This window comes from Oxyura jamaicensis, chromosome 11, assembly GCF_011077185.1.
Source record: "Oxyura jamaicensis isolate SHBP4307 breed ruddy duck chromosome 11, BPBGC_Ojam_1.0, whole genome shotgun sequence".
Classification (NCBI taxonomy): domain Eukaryota; kingdom Metazoa; phylum Chordata; class Aves; order Anseriformes; family Anatidae; genus Oxyura; species Oxyura jamaicensis.
Window position 1 is genome coordinate 1,159,565 of NC_048903.1, and position 19,795 is coordinate 1,179,359.

Here is a 19,795-nt window from a genome sequence, read left to right on the forward strand (position 1 = left end):
CACCGTGTTCATTATGAAAATTGCTGCTTAGAAAGCAGTGGAAAAACTTCTATTTTTGAAACGTTGTCATGCACAAGAAGCACTGAGAGGTTTGGAATGAGTAGCTATAAAAATATTGTAGCATTTTAATGCCTACAGTTAGAACCTTTGCAAAATAAGGTGCCTGACGTACAGACTCTTTCCACTGTTGGAAATAAATTCTTCAAACATAAAACCCCTCAGACAACACGTGCTAGAGCACGTGGAAGCAAGCAGTGTGGGATGAATTGCAGGTTGCACCCACGTTAGCCATTCAGGTTGGTTTTAGTTCCCACAATTCTTCAACATATTCTTGTTCAAAGGGAAAAAGACATCATTTAAGCACAGCAGCACAATTGTATTCATGAGTTTTAAAGCCATTCAGGCTGCTAGGAGCTTTAAGAAAAGCTTTATATTCACACTGGGCCACAACCCTCTTTCAGATGTTCTGCATTCAAGGCCAAGGTGCTCACAAAACTTACCAGCTCTTTAAGAACATCAATTAAGACCTCCACATTCCAGGTATGGGCTTGTGCTCCATCACTTTTATCTTTCCCGTCACTCCAAATCCCACTGCCAGGAGCCGAAATAGACTGCAAATAAAATACACCCAGTCAAACACTAGCTAAAAACACCAGGTCTCAGAAGCCACTGACCACTACAACTCCCATCACTACAAAGAAGAGCAGAGCTTCAGCCTGGTAATGACACCAGTTGCACAGTTCTAAGAACCCCTCACTCAGAAGTGTATTATAGACATTTATGGCAGAACAAAAGGATAAATAATGAATAATAAAAGCAAGACTCCATTTTCAGTTAAAAACACATTTCCCTCTCCCTTCCACCCCGAGCAGACCACTCACTTGTAACGGAATACCATCTGTCAACCCTGAATGAGTTCGAGCCATCATCCCCAAAACCCTGGCAACCTGGGCAGCCGTGACTTCCCGGACACCAAACTGCATGATTATGTTGCGACATTCTTCAACACTAAGATGCAACAAAACAGACAGACCTTAGTACTACAGCAGGTTTTACCGTGGCACGAAAAAAGAAAAAGCACAGAGCACTGGGAGAAACTAATTGCAAATGGTAAAATATGACAATTTACGCAGCTTCACAGTTGTATCGGTCAAATGCTCCAACAAATTCTAAGGTAAGCAACCAGACAACTGAGGTAGGAAGTCCATGCAATTATTTCCATGAAGCATACAGTGCTGTGTATTTAATTCAAAGCTAGGCAGACTCCAGTCAGTGAGACGCGTTTGACAGGCTATGCTTTGTCAAAGTAAAAATACCGGGTAGGTTTAGCAGTGTTTTCTGTTAAAAGCACTTCTAAGTATTGAGCTATGAAACACAGCTTCAGAGACTGAAGCTTTCTGCTAGCTGAAAGTGAAACAAAAGGCTCCGAAGGCACACATTTCAGCAGCGCACGTCACCAGTTTGACAAGTTAAACTGAAAATATGCAGCTCGACCTGTTACAAGCCACAGAGTTTCTGATCAGAGGTCAGTAGCAAGAACATTCACGGAACCAGAAGAGCAGTTACCAGAGCCTTAAACACTGATTTTTTTTAAATGCTTTTAAAACTTTTTTTTTTCAGTATTTGTTTCACTTTAACTGCTGGCCTCTTTGAGAAGTGTTAAGATCTATACAGCCTCAGCATAGATCAAGTATGTTTTATTTGCAGGCACGTGCTAACAAATTCGTTTTCAATACCTTGATCACATTTATGTTGTGTCTGTATTCCACCACAAACAGAAACTTATAACTCTATCTCTGAGATCCGATCACCTCCTCAGCACAGTCCAAAGTCTTTCAGAACACAAAATCATTTATTTCTCCTAGCTTACGCTTCTTAAGTGAATCCTCCCTTAAGAAATGTTAGGTTCAAACTGAGGGCTGAGCCTAAGCCAAAACTGGCCACACGTTTGCAGTCTCCCACTATCACAACTAGGTATCGGAGAACTCTCCTTGATCCCTAAAAACTGCATGAATAAAACCAATTCAGGTTTTGAAAGGTAACAGATACACAGTATGAAAGCTTTTAACATATTCTAATTAACTCTTCACTAGAAGTCTAGCTTAGGTCTAGCTGCTTCTACGTTCGTGGTAACAATTCCAATTCACACGTGTCTATAATCTATGTAAGAGAACATTCGTGTTAGGTGCTAAGATGTACAGTACTGTTCATGCCTCTCCCAGCAAGTCCACGCAGCCCTGTACAGCCCATTTCATGCAGCACAAGCAAGCCCAGTTAACAGAGCTGCAAGTGTAACATTTCAGAGTAGGGGCAGATAGCAAGAACATGGAATACTGTCACGAGGATGCGGGTGAAGTTGGGTGAAGTATTTCTACAAATATACACACAAATCCAGAGGGAGTTTAACACAGCTGTGTTTTTATCAAAATAAGCCTAAGCAGGCACAGACTCTGAAGATGATGTCCGGATACTCTGCTTCATCACCAGCAATTCATTATGATAATTATATCCTACAGCTTCAAATAATCTGTTAGGAAGTGTACCACACCCATCACAATCTAACACCAACACAAAGCTGCTGTTGGTCAGCTCTCTTGAAGAGAGATCATCATCTCCACTTCTTCTCTAATCCATTCCATGTGGACAGGGAACTAACAGGAGTCTGTCACAAGAACAGAGTTCTCCTACAGATCTGGTAGGATTTGGTTTGAATTTATGCCTGTCTGGCCATTCTGTTTTTAATAAAAAGGATACTGGTCAAATTCTTATCAAACCTTCCCAAGGAAGGTGAATGCCTTCAGCTAACATTCCTTACCACGACAAAATCATACACAATTTCAACAGATACGCTACGCATGCTAGAAGCAGGACACAAAACAGGAATAAAAGCAGATAACCTCACAATACTTCTAGTTATTTTAGTACTTAAAGTGTTCTTATTCTTTACCTTTTGTCTCAAGGAAGAGAAAGAAAACCACCACCACCCAAGATGATCAATTCCACGTAAGAAATTGGGTTTCCCTACAAACCTTGTACAAAAGCCATAGCCAACTTCTTGCATGAAGTCTGCCAGAGAACTCTCCATCATTGTTTTGGCTATCCCTCCAGAATCAGGCAGGATCCTGTCCATTAGAATGTCCCGTTTTTCAGGGTATAGAAGTGGTGCAAGCACCACAGGACAACGCTCCTGGGGAAAATCTGAGGGTGAGAGGAACAAAAACAAAGCATCAAAAACCCAGAACACCAGTTACATGCAAGAGACTATTCAAGATAACTTGAGTGCTGTAGTAGTTTCCCTGTTGCTACAGATATCCGGAGGGCACTCATAGAGCCTTCCTCCATCCCACCTACCAGTTCTCTACTGACACTTCCATACTCCTGGAGAACAAGGATGTAAACCAGGCTACCTTAACACAGGTTCACACTGCAGCTGCCAAAAAAGGCTAGCAGCTGCAGCAGTAAGTTTACAACTAGATGGTCACTAACAGCAGTCATCCAAAAAAGCACAGAGCAGGAAACAACACAGCAGTAATACAAGGCTCTCCTCCAAATCAGGAAGTATTAGGAAACAAAAGAGCTGCTACTGAGTGCTCAGCCTAAGGCCAGCTATCTAAGTGTGAAACTTGGGGATGGAAGGAGAGAATACTCCTTTCTTCCTTCCAGGGAAGCAAAGTTTAAGGGAGACACAGTCCTGAGAAAATCAGAGGTGTGGGTATGAGTTTTATTTGCAGTGGAATGCAGCAGAGTGAAGGCAACTTATGGGCAGGCCTTCCTTATGCAGCATTATCTTTAAGATGATGCTTAACGCCTCCATACCCTTTGGGGCCATTCAGAGAAGAATTCCCAATTTCCCTAAGCAAAGCGAGAGGAGTAACAGAAGCTAAACACTAATCGGCATTAAAGCAAGCATGACCTAAGAAGTTACACCTAAACAAACAGAAGAAACATTTTGCTTTTGCACAAAGGGAGACGTCCTCGAGGCCTGCGTAGAACCAAGCAGTGCGTTGTGTTAAATGCAGTTGGCTTCTGAGCCCAAGTCCTCCTTCTGAAGGGTTTACAGCAAACACTTTTATTTTGGGAAGGAAGAGATCACCAGCTCATAGCCCACTGACAGCGTCCCCTGCCATCACACAGGGACCACGATAGGAATAGTTAAATCCAGGAAATTAACTATTTTCATTCAAAACCACTTCCTTTGTTCTGCTGATATTTCCTCACAGATCTGTACCTCTTATCAACAACCCAGTGCTTACCCTTTCAAATATGTGGATTTTAATGCACGTTCCTTCCAAGTAAGGAGCTCGAGTTTTTCCGACTACACTGTATGGGCTGCTGCAGGGAAAATTAACTCCATCCCAGACAGACCCAGCACACGTGTTGCTTCAGTTAAAGCCGTGCCATCCCACACAAGCAAACACACTAGCATATCCCCTTTATTGACTTTGCTTATTTATCAAAACACTTAAAAAAAAAAAAAAGAAAAAACACACAAAGCCTTGAGGTTGTTTCATGCTACTGCTCACCAAAAGAGAAATTTACAGATGTTAAAATAGCAGTATTTTTCTTCCAGTTTTGTTGTGAAGATTTAGTGAGTTCAACCTCACCCCCCTTTCAGCAGGCTGCACTGCCTCTAAGTTACAGAAGCCTGTCTCAAAACCTGCATTTAGTCAGGCATCCAGAAAAACACCACACTTACCTCTACGTAATGTTTTGAGGAAAGCGTCAATTTGTTCCTGTCCCACCCCAAATGCTCCCTTCTGCCCAAAAAGGAGATGGGAGAGGAGAAGGTGCAGGACCTCTATTGCAATATCTTGGAAGCCACCTTCTTGATTTCCGCTGACGTCCGCGTCAATGTAAGAGCGCAAAAGATCCGGGAGTTTCTGTTTGATGAACTGGGCAGCTTTTGAACACAAAAGAGACTGAAGTCAAAACCTGAAAACCCTTTTCAAGATGAAGACTCCTTTTAGTTTAAGTACCGTTCTCTTACCCAGAGTTTGTTTACCACAAGCTGCAAGAGTTCAGATTTTAATAGAAACCTCATAATCCAGCTCAGTATTAGTGGACAACTAAAAGGTAAGATACCGCAGTATCTCAAGTTGATTCACCATCTAGCACGTCACTGATGGAAGACACCACAGCCTTCATAGAAGACAAGCTACCTATTGCCTCTCTCGAAATGCTCTTAGACTTCAGTAGCTTCCCTGACTGCAAGGGGATGCACGCAAATATCTATCCACCTTGAAAGTGTTCTTGCTGCAATAGCTTGGAAGCTTCACTTACCAAAACCTCGTAGATCTGAGCTGAAAGAGTTCAGTAAAGCGAGACCAAATATCACCTGCAAACAAAAACATCACAGTAAGGGGACTTCATCCTTTCCAACAAGCTCAGTCATAAAACACTAACATATTTTGGCAATAAAATGTACACCTACCTCTTGAACTTTGCTTAATTTGATGACTTTACTCAATTGGGCAAATAAATGGGGTGAAGGCTTTAGACTCTGAAACAGATAAGAAGAGTTAAATAGAGCTGATTACATGATTAGCCTCATTTGTCATGCGGCAGGAAAACTACAGCCCGTTTAAAGGTCTTCAATTTTAGTAACCGCTCTACTGTAGGTTAACACAAAGCCTATATTGGTAACCGAAGCATCTCTAGAACTATTTTTGGATACGTCTAGACTGAAGAGTTTATTCCACATATCCCTCTATTAATCTGTTTCAGCATTAAACCCCCATCATGGCTTTCGTACTGAAAGAAACACGGGAGCACTGATCATTTATTTCGGTCCTGTCTGCCAGAAGCAAGCCATCAGGTACTGACATTAGATTAAGCTTGTAAAATTAGTTTTTAGTTATTCTGAGCAACTGAGTAGCTAGCTCAGTTTAACAAAACAGAACTTCCCTGCAAGCTCAGTTTTTGAAGACGTTAACACGACTGATCTTAGCCACAAAAAACACAACAGGGAAAACACAAGGGAAAAACAGGAGGATCCTTGCCAACGGGCATACAGACCTTCTGATAGTGCAAGGGATTGTCAATGGCGTAGGACAGCGTCGAGATAAAGTTTGGTTTCGTAATCAGCGACGCACACTCCTGGATCAGAAATTGAGTCTGGAAAGAACAAAACTTGAACACTGATATTGTTTCAACACAGAACAAGACAATCAAGCCGCTTCTTTTCACTAAATGCAGTAGCACTAAATATAAGAAACCTTTAAGTCTTGCGAGTGCCTAAGTTCTCATCAGCCCTCATTTAACTACTTTCCTTTCAGTCAAGTTTAATTCCGGTTTTGTTTGGGTTTCCCCCTAAGATTAAGAAAGTGACCAAACATTTGCATAAAACGGCAAAGAAAACTGACTTGCAGACACGCAGCATTTCATCTTCTGCAAGCACCCTCACACACGCAGCAGAGGATCTAAGAATATTTGGGTCTTATCTGTGAGCTAAAGCATCTGTGCCAACATTGCTTGAGGATGGAAACCACTAGCCAATAGCAGACAACCAGTTAGTGGACTAGGACACCGTAAGCCAAACACCATAGTAGTATTTTGCTTGAAGCTACTATCTCCAACCTCCCTTCGTGCTTAAAATAGAAAAATCTGCAACAGGACTTGATAACAAGGAACATTACCAAGCAGCTGCCTCAGCGCAAACTTTACCTGATGGAAATCTTTGCCACTGCTTTTACCATCGCCACTGAAATCCACGTGCGAGAATAGACAGCGTAGTAAATGCCTGTCTGCCTCGGGACCGTGCCTGTTCACAATCTGCAAAAAAGCATCCAAAAACAGCTTGGTAACAAACAGTCACTGTGGAGCATGGTCTGGGACTAGCACTGGATAGAGCAGTGCTTCTAGGGCTTAATACATGTAGAGTTTCAACAGAATTGAGAATGTTTCCCTTTTAATTAGTAACCTAGAAAACAAGTCATTAAACCTATTTGCAAATGAAAAGCATAAAAAGATAGGAAAAGAATCTAGACACAAGTCACTGAGAGAGAAGCTGTGCATTTCACAGGTAGTGTTCTTACAGAAACATTAAGAGAGGGGGGTTTTCAAGTCACTGGAGGATGATTTTAAGCTTCTCTGCCACTAAAGCAGCCCAGAATCCACACGGTGCCATGGTCCTGCTTTCCCCCACATTTTTTCCTACCTCTTTTGTGCCTCAGTGTACAAGAGTAGAGCCCTGAGACAGCCTGCATCTGTGTGCTACACCCATGTATCAGGAATTCCTCCCAGACAGGACGCTGTAGGGCACCTTCCTTCAGCTTGCAGACAGCTTCTACCTTGTCTCCTGCTCATGACTGACTGCCACTGCTACTCCAGGCCCTTTTTAGATACAAATGAAATACTACACAGTGTTTCCTGCCATATTAAAAAAATAATTTCCCATTTGCTCATTAACAAACTTTAAAATATCATGTCTGGGCCGCAAGCACTCAGCACATGATATTTCCCCTGTCCTTAGAGCTCATTCAGCCAAATTCCGTAGCTCAGCCTAAACAGGTGATTCACATTTGTTCGTTTCAACATCTATTACTCGTTATTAAACCTTAGTAACACTGCTCTATCTCTGTTAGTGCGCCCTATGAATTGCCTTCAGTTTAACTCCTGGGCACAGATCAGCTCATCAGCTGGTTGCCTGAAGCACCTTCAGGCTGTTTCAGCCGTTTCTCTAAGCCTCACCTAACCGCACAGCATTACTCATTTTCAGCAGAACCTGGAGCGGCAGAAGGTTCAGGTCACTTCATCACCAGTAACTTGCTTTATTTGTCCAAATAACAGCAGCCGCCGTCAGACCCCACCTCCACCTATCGGCAAAATTTGGCCGTTGTTCCCACAGCATGTGGAAGCACGCCCCAGCAGCTCTGCCCTGTGCTGTGACTTCCCCCACCAAGTTCAGGGCTGCACCCTGCCACAAACATCCCCGTCTGCTGTTGGCTCTTGTGCAGACGGCGTTGCTCCGGGCTGCATCCGCTTCAGCTTCTCTGAGGGCTCTGCTCAATTCCCCTATCGTTACCTGACCTGTACTTCCCCTTCCCTCCCAGGCTGCTCACTCCAGGGGCTGCCAGGTTTTGTTCTGCTGGGAAGGAACGGCCGAGTGGGAGATGGCTCCGCATCGTGACCAGGGGCTACAAGATACACGCTGCGGACACATCGGCCCGGAGCGAACAAGCAAACAGCCCTCTTCGGTTAGCTGGCAGCGCCATCCTCAACGGCAGCCACCCCCCAGGATTAAGTGGGAAGATGCTTGGATTCACACAAAAGCCAGCAAAACTGAACTGCCAGCTAATTCTGTGAGCGAGCTCAGGCTTCAGAAAACATGCAATTTGCTTAAACAACTCCAACTAAACGCGTAGATTTAGACGTGGTAACCAGACTGGCACGAAACCGGCACAATCTTCTGTGAGCTACTTGGTGCTATAACCAAGATGAGTTCACGAAAGCAGGTGGATGCCAAAGAAAACTGCACACACTGAAGGTATCAACAGGACATCTCTGCGTCAGAATTAGATTGCTGCCTTGTTTAGGAGCAGCTTCGGAAGGTTAGGCATTTGAGAATTTAACACATGGTGGGGGAAAGTGAAGGCTGGAAGTGCAGCGTCGCGTTTTTCAACTCGTGCTACACTTATGTCAAAGTTCTTCCAGGAAACAGAGGATGAGAATTGTTAGTTTTCCTGTAGGAAGAGCTGGAAGAGCCCTCAGTTTGGCAGCCTCCCTACGCATTTCCAAGGCATTGTACCTGTTCATAAAGCTGTCTCTGAAGACCGGCTGCCCCAGGAAGAACAGCTGCCCCAGCGTGTTTGCTGCTGGACACCGAGGGTTACAGCAGAACTCCTGTTTCATGACAGCAGGTCAACAACAGCAGCACGTTACTCTAATAAAGCAGAGGCCTGGCACTTTGTCAGGAAAAGGTTTGAGTATTGTCTGCACCACGTCACAAATCTGAAGCGAGTATACATTTACTCCCTAGTTAGTTCTGTAGCTTATTTCCAACTACATTCCAATACTCCACAAATCAGCCTTCTGACAAAAGCAGCCCTGGAGGTGGCCCTCTCTCTGCTTTTAAGAGGCCTTGAGCACGCCAGTACCCAGCTCCTACAAGAAACCTGCCTGCTTCTGGCAACTGCGAAGCCAAGCTCAGCTTTAATCTATAGGCAGCAGGACTGCCAGCGCTGTTTCCCTACCAATTACAGAGGATGAAGCCTGAGTGCTAACACAACTACGCCCTCCCAAAGAGTCAGAGCACAGCCTGATGGCCCGTATCTGCTACATTGCAGTGCTGTTTGGGGCAGGGCATCTGGTGGCACGGAAGAGGCTGGGGCACCTGACGCCTTCTGGGTGGCCCTGCTGGAGCAGGGTGGCACCGGGTGACACCAGGAGGTCCCTGCCCACCCCAGCTGCTCGGGATAAAGCTCCGAGCAGCCATATTCGGATTTAACACACAGGGACAATTTGGATTTTGTTTAGGCAAACACAGGCTTAGCCCAGACATAACGCTGCTTTTCAGCTCTGCTCAACTGAACGCAGACGGCTTTGCTTGCCTAGATGAACGTCCGCAAAGCCCTTCCCTGCTCTCCAGTCAGGCTCTCCTTACCGCTAGTTCACGAAAAAGGAAACCACAAAACCCTTTCAGAGGAAGCTGCTCTTTAGAATTCATCCTTCTGACAAATACATACGAGATTCTTTTCTTAAATATACGTTCATTTTTTTTTTTTAGGTAGTCTTAAAGCATCACCTACGTTAAATGACTACTGAACGCATGTTAAAGCAAAGATCAGTTGCTCGAGCTTCGCCACGGTTACGCTCAAGTGTGTCATTTTGGTCAGAAGTGCAAGCTGGAATAACGCCAGGAGCTTGAGATCTGAGGCCCTTCTCACTAATCAGTTGGGAAAGGAACAGCTCCAAGCATGCCTTTCCAGCCTGTACGCTTAGACACGAACTTTGTAAACTCGAGTTATGCCAAAAATGTTCACCAAGCAGCGTAACGTGAGACCAAGGCAGTTAACGCTCGTACACGTAACCTCCAACTATCTAAGGCAAAACGGCACAAGGAGCCGCAGAAGTAAAGCGATACCAGCACGTTAAAAAAACACCGGGGATCAAGGAGGTTTTAGGAATTTAGGTTTGAAATCCTAGATCCGTGTTATGATCAGCTACACTCAACACAGCCTTCCTGCTGACTAGCTCGCAGCCTCTCGGCACAGCAAGAGGCCTGGGGTGGAAAACAAGGAACAACCTGTCCCCATTTCAGAGCTCTGCGCTCCCGCTGAACAGAAGACGGACCACATCGCCCCTCGGCCCCAGATGTTTATTATGCTTCCCCTAAGTTTCCACGCCAAATCTGCAAGTCACAGCTCAGTCACACCTCGCTGCTGGCCCCGGCGCTCGCTTACAGGACAGCAGGATCTCACCCGCTTGCAAGTGCCGAACTTGCAAAAACATGCCAGCTGTGCAGGAGTTGCAAAAGGTGGGTTCCATTCCCATGGCCCATGAGATCGTTTCAAGTAGCAGCACCGAGTGCTGCAGGCATCTCAGGGGAAGCAATAAACCCCCCTCTAAGCAAGTCTGTTGTTACAGAAACGGACTCTGCTCAGACTTTTTGGCCTCCGAATTTCATTCCAATGGCTATCGGACTGCACCAGGGTAAGAAAAAAAAAGGTTAACTAGCCGAGCTGCCTGCTGGGAACTGAACTAAACTAGTTTCTAAAACTGGCTCGGTAGCATTCACTTCCTCCTGAGTACTCTGCCCCGATAATGGTTTTCAGCCCATCCTGCAAGTCAGAGCTATTTTTAAAAGGGTCAGCTGAACCACAGTTCTTGCTCCCATTTTGGATCTTTCTTGGTTTCAACACACAACTGCCCTGCCTGCCTTCTGGAAAAACCAGGGCCAACAAACATTCCCTTGGCTCCAGCAGCGTGCCACACTCCTCTGAAACGGATGAGGAGCAAGCAACTTGCATCTAAGGCAAGCAAAGGTATTCAGATGAACAATTTTTTTCAGTGCAACAACTCTGAACAGTAAATGTGTGTGGTTCCAACCCTCTCCCCCCCAGCTATGTTCTTAGGGAGCTTCCAAAGTTGAAAACTTTAACGTGAAGGAGTTCCGGGAAGCTTTGTACAGCACACTCCGGGAGCAGGAGCTAATCCTAACATGCAACCACTACGTTCTCCTGGTCCCAGCTCTGAAGGACGACTGCCGCCGTATTCCACCACTCGGCAAGTGAAACCAACAGGAACACCTCGGCGAAGCGAGCTGCGGTTCTTGGTATCGTGGTACAGAAACGTGCACAAGCAGAGGAACGCCATCCGACACTCCCATAGTTTCTTCCCCAAATTTCTTCCGCAGCATCGTTAGTTACTTACATGCTGTATTTCCTGCTGGCTGGCTCGGTAGTTTTTCTTGGTTAAATTGTCCACCAGGTAGCTGATTTGAGACAAGGCCAGCGAGAGCGAGTCAAGATTCATTGCTGGTTGGGGCGGAAGCAGGCGGCCGAGCCCGGCGCAAAATCACCATTATTCCCCTTTAGTCACCTCAGAGACAGGTTAATTTTTTTTCCCCCAATTAGCCTGTATCTGGTTGTGTTACTTTCTTCAGCTCTTCCTTCTCAGTTGTCTTCCTCTGTTCTGAAACATGGCACCTGAAAGACAAAAGCCGCGTTAGCTTCAAGTTCTGTAGCACCTTTAGAGCGGTGCTCCGGGCACTGCTGTCACCTCGTCGCGGATCACTCCCCGTTAACATAAGTTTTTCTTTTATTTCCTGCTTAAAAAGCCTTTAAGATATTTACATAACATGAAAAAGCTCACGGTTTCCGCATGTTTTTATTTCCGGCACAACACCACGCGGTGGAAGCAAAACAAGAAATTCAGCGTTATGCCCGAGGGCCTTTTCTGCTTGTAAGTTCAGCTGCGGAACAGGAAAACTCCGTGTTACCGAAGATGTTGGGAACACAGACATTTCTGATGGCTCAACTTATGTAAGCTGTTCAACATCCCGATGTCCACAAGGAAAAAGAAGCGTCATTAAGTTTTCACCACCCCGGCTTCGCTGTTTGCACGCTCCCCGGCCACATCTACTCGTTGCTGCGTTTTGCCAGCCTGAAGGAGCCAGCAAGCAGCCAGAGGAACGCCCGCCCTCTCGGCACTGCGAGAAAGGAGAAAACGAGACGCATAATAAACGAGATACCACACAGCAACAATCGGGGGTCGCCATCAGTCAAGGCAACAGTCACAGGTTTATGGGAAAAGCACGCTTTTCAGCCATCTCCGCGGTATTTCCCCTCGCTGCTCTCCGAGTGGCGTCGCACTCGGCCGCCCGCACCAAAACAAGGGATTGTGAATGAGCAACACGCGCCGAGAGCTGCAATAAACTAACCCCAACATTTGGCTTACACGGAAACAGCTTTCCAGCGAGCGAGAGCGGCAGAGCTTGCCAGCTTAATAAATTTCTCCGAGAACACAGAACTTGGCACTTGACATCTCGTCTGTTAAATTACAGATTGCCAACGCGATAAAATCGCATCCCGAAGCAAGCCCCGCACAGCCAACAGGCAGAGGAGGCTCCCAGGAAGCTGCTCTGAGAAAGCGGCTCTGCGATTTGTCAGGGCTGGAAGCACGCTGGAGAGCCACTGCTGTGAAGCTCTGCTCCATCAGGACACGAAGGTCACCAGGCTCCTTGCCAGGAGTCTGAAGAAGCCCGCTTCGAATTGAAGCTATTCCTTGGCGCCCTGGTTGCACAACCCAACCCCCAGCACGTGGCTTTAGTGCCCCTGCCCTGCTGGATCGCGCAGGTGAGGCGTCAGCCTGGCACCCGTGCTGCTGCTGGGGCAGGGGAACAGGCAGCACCCCTTCCACAGGAGGTAGCCACTCGCCCTCGGAGCTGGCAGTTAACGCCTGCCCGTGCTTGGAACCATTTTCTCCTACCGCACTGGGAAGGACGCCCGCACGTTGTCACTTCAGGGGCAGCGAGGTGCTTGGAGGGCCGAGCGAGTCCGCAGGTGGCACCGTGGGGGGGAAACGTGCTCCTCTTCACCCACAGGCAACAAAAACCACCAGAAACAACAAGTTCTGTCCCAGGGGACGAAGAGTCTTCCAATTTTCTTTAAAGAAAAAAGTTAGCCAACCTCTGCTGTGCCACAGAAGCCCTGCGTAGTCCTAGAAGCTACAGAAGCTTCTGCAAAAAACAGGGCTTAGGACAGAACTTTTCAAACCAATCTCCAACACCTTCTTTAAGGTTTCAAAGACAAGCTAGTAGTGTTATAAAAGGATGTCCTAACACGTTTAGAACTGCAGCAAGAAAACTTCCAGCTTCTATTTGTGTACACCTGGCAGGCTCACTCGCTACCTTTACCTACGGGGTTTTAACTCCAGAAGTTTTGTGGGAAGAGGGGCGGGCACGCAAGTTAGCAGGTGGCTCAGTAGCACAGCACCTGCTCGGTTTTTGTAAATAAGGGAGCTTCAGAAAGCATCCCTGGACTAAACAATAACTTCTAGAAGCACCACCGGACGCTGCAGGTACACACCAGCAAGGTTTAACATACCGGACGAACCTAAGGCTTCTGGAAGCATTCGTTCAAAAGCAGAGCACCACAGGCACGGTCCTTACCCCTGTAAGGTGTAAGCTCTCTCAGCACCAGACCAAGAGCACCTCCGAGTTCTGAGCAGCCTACCCTCCCCTGGCACACACAGCTCGGGGTAAGGGAGAGCGGCCAGGGAAGCGGCAGCGCACACAGGTAGCTCTCCGGCGGCTCAACGCGAGGCTGAACGTCAGTTTCTGCAGCACTGCTTAAGGAAGCTATGAATGCTATGCAAAGCAGACTTTATTTTTAGGTGCATGTATTCTTGGTGGGCATGAACCTCCCTACCCCGGCCTCAGGAATTCAAGGAGCTCCCCGTGCACGGGGCACGCTTGCTGTCTCTACAGGTTCAGAAAATCTGAGCCTCGAGCAAGAATTTCAGTGTGCTGACACAACCAGCAGCTTTCAATGACCGCTCCTGTCACACAGCGATGGAACAAGGCGGCAGACACGGGACTTGGGAGCTCTCATTCACACATTAAAACATTACCATTGTACGCCATGCAGCACAGCAGATTTTTAAGAGGTAGGAGATATTTGCAACCTGTAGGCCCGAACACTTTCTAAGGAAATCGATGGGCCATCCACGCAACATTTGGCAGGGGAGAAGCTTCAGCGGATCCTCTTCAACACTGCAGAGCTCTGCGAGGTTACAGGGTCAGAAATTGATACAATTCAAGGCAAGAATCCCAAAGCACAACAGAGAGAAGACCAACAGGTAAGGACTAGAACGCTTCCAGCCAAAACACCCCCAACTAACCTGAAGCAGATCTCCAGGAGTAACCACGCCTCCCTGCTGAGGATGGGGGGAACAAGGCTGAAGCCCTTCACTCATTCAGAAACAACTTTATGAAGAAAGTAGCTTCAAAGTTACTTTAAGCCAAACTTTGGACTTTTTAAAATATTTTTGCAGAGCTACATAACTACACTCCCTAAGCTTCAGGGGCTGGGAAGACCTTAGGCCACGTGCACAGCGTGCGGAGGATAAGGCAGCACAAGTGACAGAACAGCAACGCAGTCGCTGGCTAGGTTCTGACCTCCTGCCACAAAACATCCCACAGAACACACTCAGAGTGCCACTGCTGCACTTGTCCTTCCGAACACGGGCTCTCACCCTCTTCAGGAGGGCACAGAGAGCACACAGGAGAGCAGCACACCTCTCAGAAGACTCCCGTGAGGAGCGCTCCAAGGGGGAGGGCGAGGATTTTGAATCACACTGCAGTTACGTTAGACTACCGGGTGTCAGCTTGAAACCTACAGTGAAAAACCTCACAGCGTAAGCCATGCACAGAGCGAAACGAGCTACGGGATAATTTTCCTGGCTCAGATGTAGGTGTTTACACAGGAGAACCACCCAAAGATTCCACTTACTGGCAAACCACGCACAATTGCAGTCCCCTGGAAGCCACCGACGCTGGTCGGACGTTACTTTTCGTTTCCAAGGAGTGCCTGAGCTAAGCACGGACGTCTGCCACCACGTTAAGGCCAGCTAAGCTTCAGGTTTGGAACCTACCTCAGAGACGTCAGGCAAGCATCATGACACGGCAGCTTCAGGCGTTTTCACATCTCACCCGGGAATGTTTACAAACATCCAAGCGACTCCGACTTCCTACTTCCCCCTCAGTCCAACTGCAGGATGAAGCTTCCACTGGAGGCAAGGAGCTGCTCTCAAAAGCTTTGCACTGCTTGGCCATCCGAGAAGCCTTTTACAACAGTTAAATGCCACTTCGAAGAGGCGAAGCAGAACTACGGCACCCACAGAACACCCAACAAACCTGGCTAGAACGGCCGTGTCCTCAGCCACGGCTCTCCGTGGTAAGAATTCCCTCCACTACCTGGTCACGTCCATTCACGGGGTCACAGAACGTCGCTAACCACGACACCTAAGGCACGCCTGCGTGATTTCCCTTCCGTGTGCTCACTGCTGAAAACACCAGCAGCAGCTGCTTCAGCAGGAGTTAAGAACACGATAGCTATCTGGGAGCACGATGCTGGAACAGAGAGTTAGATATCTGTCTGGAAATCAGACAGGGAGATCGGAAGCTTGCTAGGAGGTCGGCTTTGAGAAACCAGGCCGACAGGATCAGTAGTTAACAGCACGCTTAAAAGCACAAGGACAGAAAAACGAAGAAAATAAGGCTTGGGAAAGAACGAGTCTATGTGCTACCAGCTAGGCTTGCTTCCTGTTTGTGAGAGCCACCTCACCGGGACTTATCCCACCTATAATTTCAGTCAGTGCCAAAGTTGTTACCTTAGAAACAGGAAACACTTAAGCCGTGTGCACTAAGAGTGACTTGTCAGGAGTCACGCCTGTTTTGTTACCTGCTTAAAAAAAAAGCCAAGCGCCGAGAGCAGACGTCACGCGGCCTTCTCGCAAGTCGGATTCACGAGCAGGCACCCCCCCTAAGCTCATCTCACATCAACAGATGAAGCATCTGGCTCTGTGACTGTTTTGAATATCACTTCCATCTCGTTGTAAACACAGGCCGAAGGTTGTCCGAACAAGCTGCTCGCGGTCCGTTGGTGGTTCGGGCTGCTGGCTAAGCTGCCACCGCTCCGGAACAGGCGGCTCCTGGTCGCAACGACAGCAACGGAGCCACCTCCAACACGGCAGCGGCAGGCGGAACGGCCAACTGTTGGTGTTCCGTACTGCCGGTATCCCTGCCTCGGCAGCACACGCGTCCCCCCGCCTGTAACCGCAGCACGGCGCCGAGGCTCTCCCTTGAGGTCCTCCCCACCGGGCTGCAGCCGCCCGCACGTTCCCTGCCGTCCCGGGCGGGTCCCGGCAGCGCGGATCCTCCGAGGGCACCGCCGGGCCGAGCTCACGGCGGGCCAGGCACCCGCAGCCCCGACCCCTCGCAGCTCCGAGCCCTCACAGCTCCACCGGCCGCCACCGAGGCCGCGGCCGCGGACCGGGACGCGAGGCGGAAACCCGCAGAGCCGCGGCTCGACCCTGCCCCCGGGGAGCCTCCCCTCGGCACCGGGGCTCCCGGCGGCGCTCCCCGCTCCAGCTCCCGCGGCCCGGCCTGGTGAGGCCCCGGCCCGGCCCCTCAGCGCCTCGGGGCGGCAGCGGAGGGCGGCGGGGCCTCGGCCTGGCCCCGCGGTGCTGCCTCCCGCCGCCCAGCCCCGCACCCTCTGGGCCCGGCCCGCCGCAGGCTCGGCTCCCGTTGAATCCGGAGCCTCCCCCCCGTCCCCCGCCGCCGCCGGGCCTCACCTCGGGGCCGCCTGGGGCCGGAGCGGGGCGCGGGGCCGCGGCCTCTGTGCGCTCGGCTCCGCCGCTCCGCTACAAAATGGCGGCCGGGGTCGCGCGCTCACGTCGCGGCCTTTCCCCTCCCCCGTCCCCTCGCGGCACGCCAGCGGGAGGGGGAGGAGGGGGGGAAGGGGAGGGGCGCGCTGAGGGTCCCGCCCACCCGGCGGGCGTTCCTCCAATCGGAGCGCGGCTCGCCGCGCGCTTTGTCCAATCGGCGCGGCGCGGCCTCGAGGGGACGCTCCCCCGTCCACCCCCCGCCCCGCCCCGGCTGGCCGCGCGGAGAGGGCGCCGAGCTCTGATTGGCCGCGCGGCTTCGGCCAATGGGGGCCGGTTGGCACCTCGGGCGGAGCATGCGCGCCGGCGACCAACCAGCGCTGGCAACCGAGGCGAGGGCCGCCAGGGAGAGCCAATCAGCGCAGGGCAGGAAGAGGAAGCGGCGGGGAGCGCCAAAGGGCGCGGGGAGTCGGGGGGGGGGGGGGGGGCGGCGCCGCCCCCCCCCCCCCCCAAGTGGTGCAGCCCGCCCCATCCCAGCGCAGTGGTACGGCCCGCGCGCGGCGCTCCCCGCGCAGGGCAGTGGTACGGTCCCCTCAGCGCCGGCCGCCATTTTGTGTCCGCCCGCCCTGAGGCGGCGCCGGGCAGGGAGGCGGCTGCCGGCCGATGGTCACCTCACGGGACACGGGAGCGCCCCGTCCGGCCCTCCCCGCTCCGGGCTGCCCCTCAGGTGGCCCTGCCGGGCCCCGCGAGCGGTGGCCGCCCGTCCCCGGGCCGTGGGGCCGGGGCTGAGGGGCGTTGCGGGGCGCCGCGCCGGCCCTGTGAGGGCCTCGAGACCCCCGCCGCCCCCCCTCCCCCCCCCGGGTCTTGCCCTGCCCCGTCCTGGGCCGGGGACAGCCCTCCGTGAGCAGCCCCGCGGTGTGCAGAGACCACAGGGAGCCATGCACCACAACTGCACGTTTATTGAGTCCCGGTCATCCGCGTTCACGGGTAGAAAAGACATACAAAGGCCAGTTTGTAAACAGGAGGGGTAAGGCAGAGAAACGGCCGTGGGGCTGTGTTACTTCCGTGCCAGGGCCGCAGGCACCCCAGGTCTCACACGCGGGGACGTGGGGTGACAGAGCCCGGTGTCCCCCCGTGTGCACAGGTGGCCACCAGAGACGCAGCACCTGTGGCCGAGTGCTGCAGCTGCCACTGCCACCCAAGCAGGCTGGGGGAGAGGAAATTGAGCAGCATCTCTGGTTACTTGCACTCCCACACAGACACAACACACACGTCCTGCAGCCCAGCTCCAGCCCAAGCCGATGCAACCTCGGGCTGAGCCTGGTTTTTGAGACCAGAGTCCCCAGTGAGCACCCCAGCCCTGCACCTGGGCTCCCCTTGCTGCTCAGAGCCCTCTGGCTGTTAATGCAAACCCAACAGGGACATCAAAGATGCTCATCCACTTTTTTTTTAAAAACACTCAAAATTTCTTTAAGCCCCTGCTCTTAGGCAGGAGCCAGGAGAAGCATTGGAGGCAGCCTGTGCCTGCAACGTTCGCACTCCTGTGTGGAGCACAGATGGACCGTATTTAGACAAGACACCCATTAACCCCAGGCCCCGGGGCTCCTTTCACCCTTTGTACTCATCCTGGAAAAGCAAATCGTGTTTGCTCGCATACACCGCATCCTCTGTCCTCCCTCCAGCTCTAGAGAGCTCCGCACACCAAAACACTTCTCTGTTCCCAGGCAGGGACACGGGTGACACAAATGGGGGGGGGCTGGAGTCTCTTCCTGTCAAAGCCCAGGGTGCAGTGGTTGGAGCTACCCCAGAGGGGCTGGAGGGACACAATACTTCACACACTCCCTCAAAACAATTTATTTGGGGTTTCTTTCTCATTCTCCATCTGGATTTCCCCATCTTATCTCAAAGAGCGGTGGCAGGGAGCACTCAAATCACGGAGCGGGACCCGGGAAGAAACATGCACTGGGGCGAGGAGCCCTTCCCTGCAGCGCGCCTCCAGAGCTGGGCCGGCGCCACAGCCAGGCTGAAGCCACCTCTTGTCAGAGCACATTTACACACCGCAGGCGCTGGCAGGGAGAGGCCGCGCGCTGCCACGAGGACGTGCCCACGCGCTGCCCTCTCACCCACCGCCGCTGGTCACAGAGGGACGCAGCAAGGGCGACGTCAACGCGTCGCGAGTCGCCTTCCCACCACGCCGGGCTGGGCCAGGTCCCACACCTGGGAGCGCTGCTCCGAGGGGAGGCCCAAGGATATTTACACATCCATCCCTCCCTCCCCCAGGGGTGTAAAAGCCAAAGTTCAAGGGACTTTGAAGTCTGAACAAGAGCGGCTGACTGCTGGGATTGAACGACCCCCAGCCGGATGTGCAGCTGGAGGAACTGCTGAACCCAGAGACGCGATCAAGGAGCAGAACTGAAACTTTCCAGAAAAGCTGAGGAGGAACCGCCCAGATCAACAACAGCCAGATCTAGCGTAAACGACTGAGGGAATGATGGAAAATGGATTAGCGCCGACTGCTTTATCCCCGAAGCATCCCTTAACACCTGCAGCTGGCCCATTCCTTGGACACCCGCCCCGGAAGAACAGGATTTGAAATTCAGAGATGAGCTCGGCCCTAGCGTAGTGTCTCCAGCACCTTCTCTAGTGAGCGCCAAGCCCCTGCCCGGAGGCTGGGCTGGCAGTGTAAACATTGCAGCGGCGCGTCGCTACCCGGGGTCCTCCTCGTCCTCCCCCACCAGCACGTTAAAACCAGGCTCCCACTGCCTACCAGAAAGGGCAACCCAGCCAGAGGAAATGGAAGAGGAACCCCCACCAGCACGGAGCTCGGACAGAAGACTGGCGAGATGAGCCACAGGGAAGCAAAATGCAAACCGAACCACACGCGGACACAGAAGAGGACTGCAGGGACGTCGCCCTGTCTAAGCTACCGGGTGTAGGGTGGGGGGGGAATTGCCACACTCACGCGCAGTGA

The 19,795-nt window shown here is 50.9% G+C and overlaps 1 protein-coding gene and 1 long non-coding RNA gene across 9 annotated transcripts in view; one reads left to right on the forward strand and one right to left on the reverse strand.

Annotated features, from left to right (window-relative positions):
- Positions 1–16,939, reverse strand: part of CNOT1 (CCR4-NOT transcription complex subunit 1) — a 58,533-nt gene extending 41,594 nt beyond the window's left edge. For all 8 annotated transcript variants that reach the window (XM_035336670.1, XM_035336666.1, XM_035336671.1 and 5 more), the window contains exons 1-10: positions 16,795–16,939; positions 11,371–11,645; positions 6,664–6,771; positions 6,016–6,114; positions 5,432–5,500; positions 5,281–5,335; positions 4,697–4,900; positions 3,030–3,198; positions 882–1,008; positions 501–611 (exon numbers count right to left, since the gene is read on the reverse strand). In XM_035336670.1, the coding sequence (XP_035192561.1) occupies positions 501–611; positions 882–1,008; positions 3,030–3,198; positions 4,697–4,900; positions 5,281–5,335; positions 5,432–5,500; positions 6,016–6,114; positions 6,664–6,771; positions 11,371–11,472 (1,044 nt within the window). In that variant the 5' untranslated portion in view covers positions 11,473–11,645; positions 16,795–16,939. The remainder of the gene's footprint in view (positions 1–500; positions 612–881; positions 1,009–3,029; positions 3,199–4,696; positions 4,901–5,280; positions 5,336–5,431; positions 5,501–6,015; positions 6,115–6,663; positions 6,772–11,370; positions 11,646–16,794) is intronic.
- LOC118172638 lies at positions 10,911–19,580 on the forward strand. Its single transcript, XR_004753792.1, has 3 exons — positions 10,911–10,923; positions 13,147–13,152; positions 19,448–19,580. It is a non-coding gene; the product is annotated as an uncharacterized LOC118172638 (long non-coding RNA).
- The last annotated feature ends 215 nt before the right edge of the window (positions 19,581–19,795 follow it).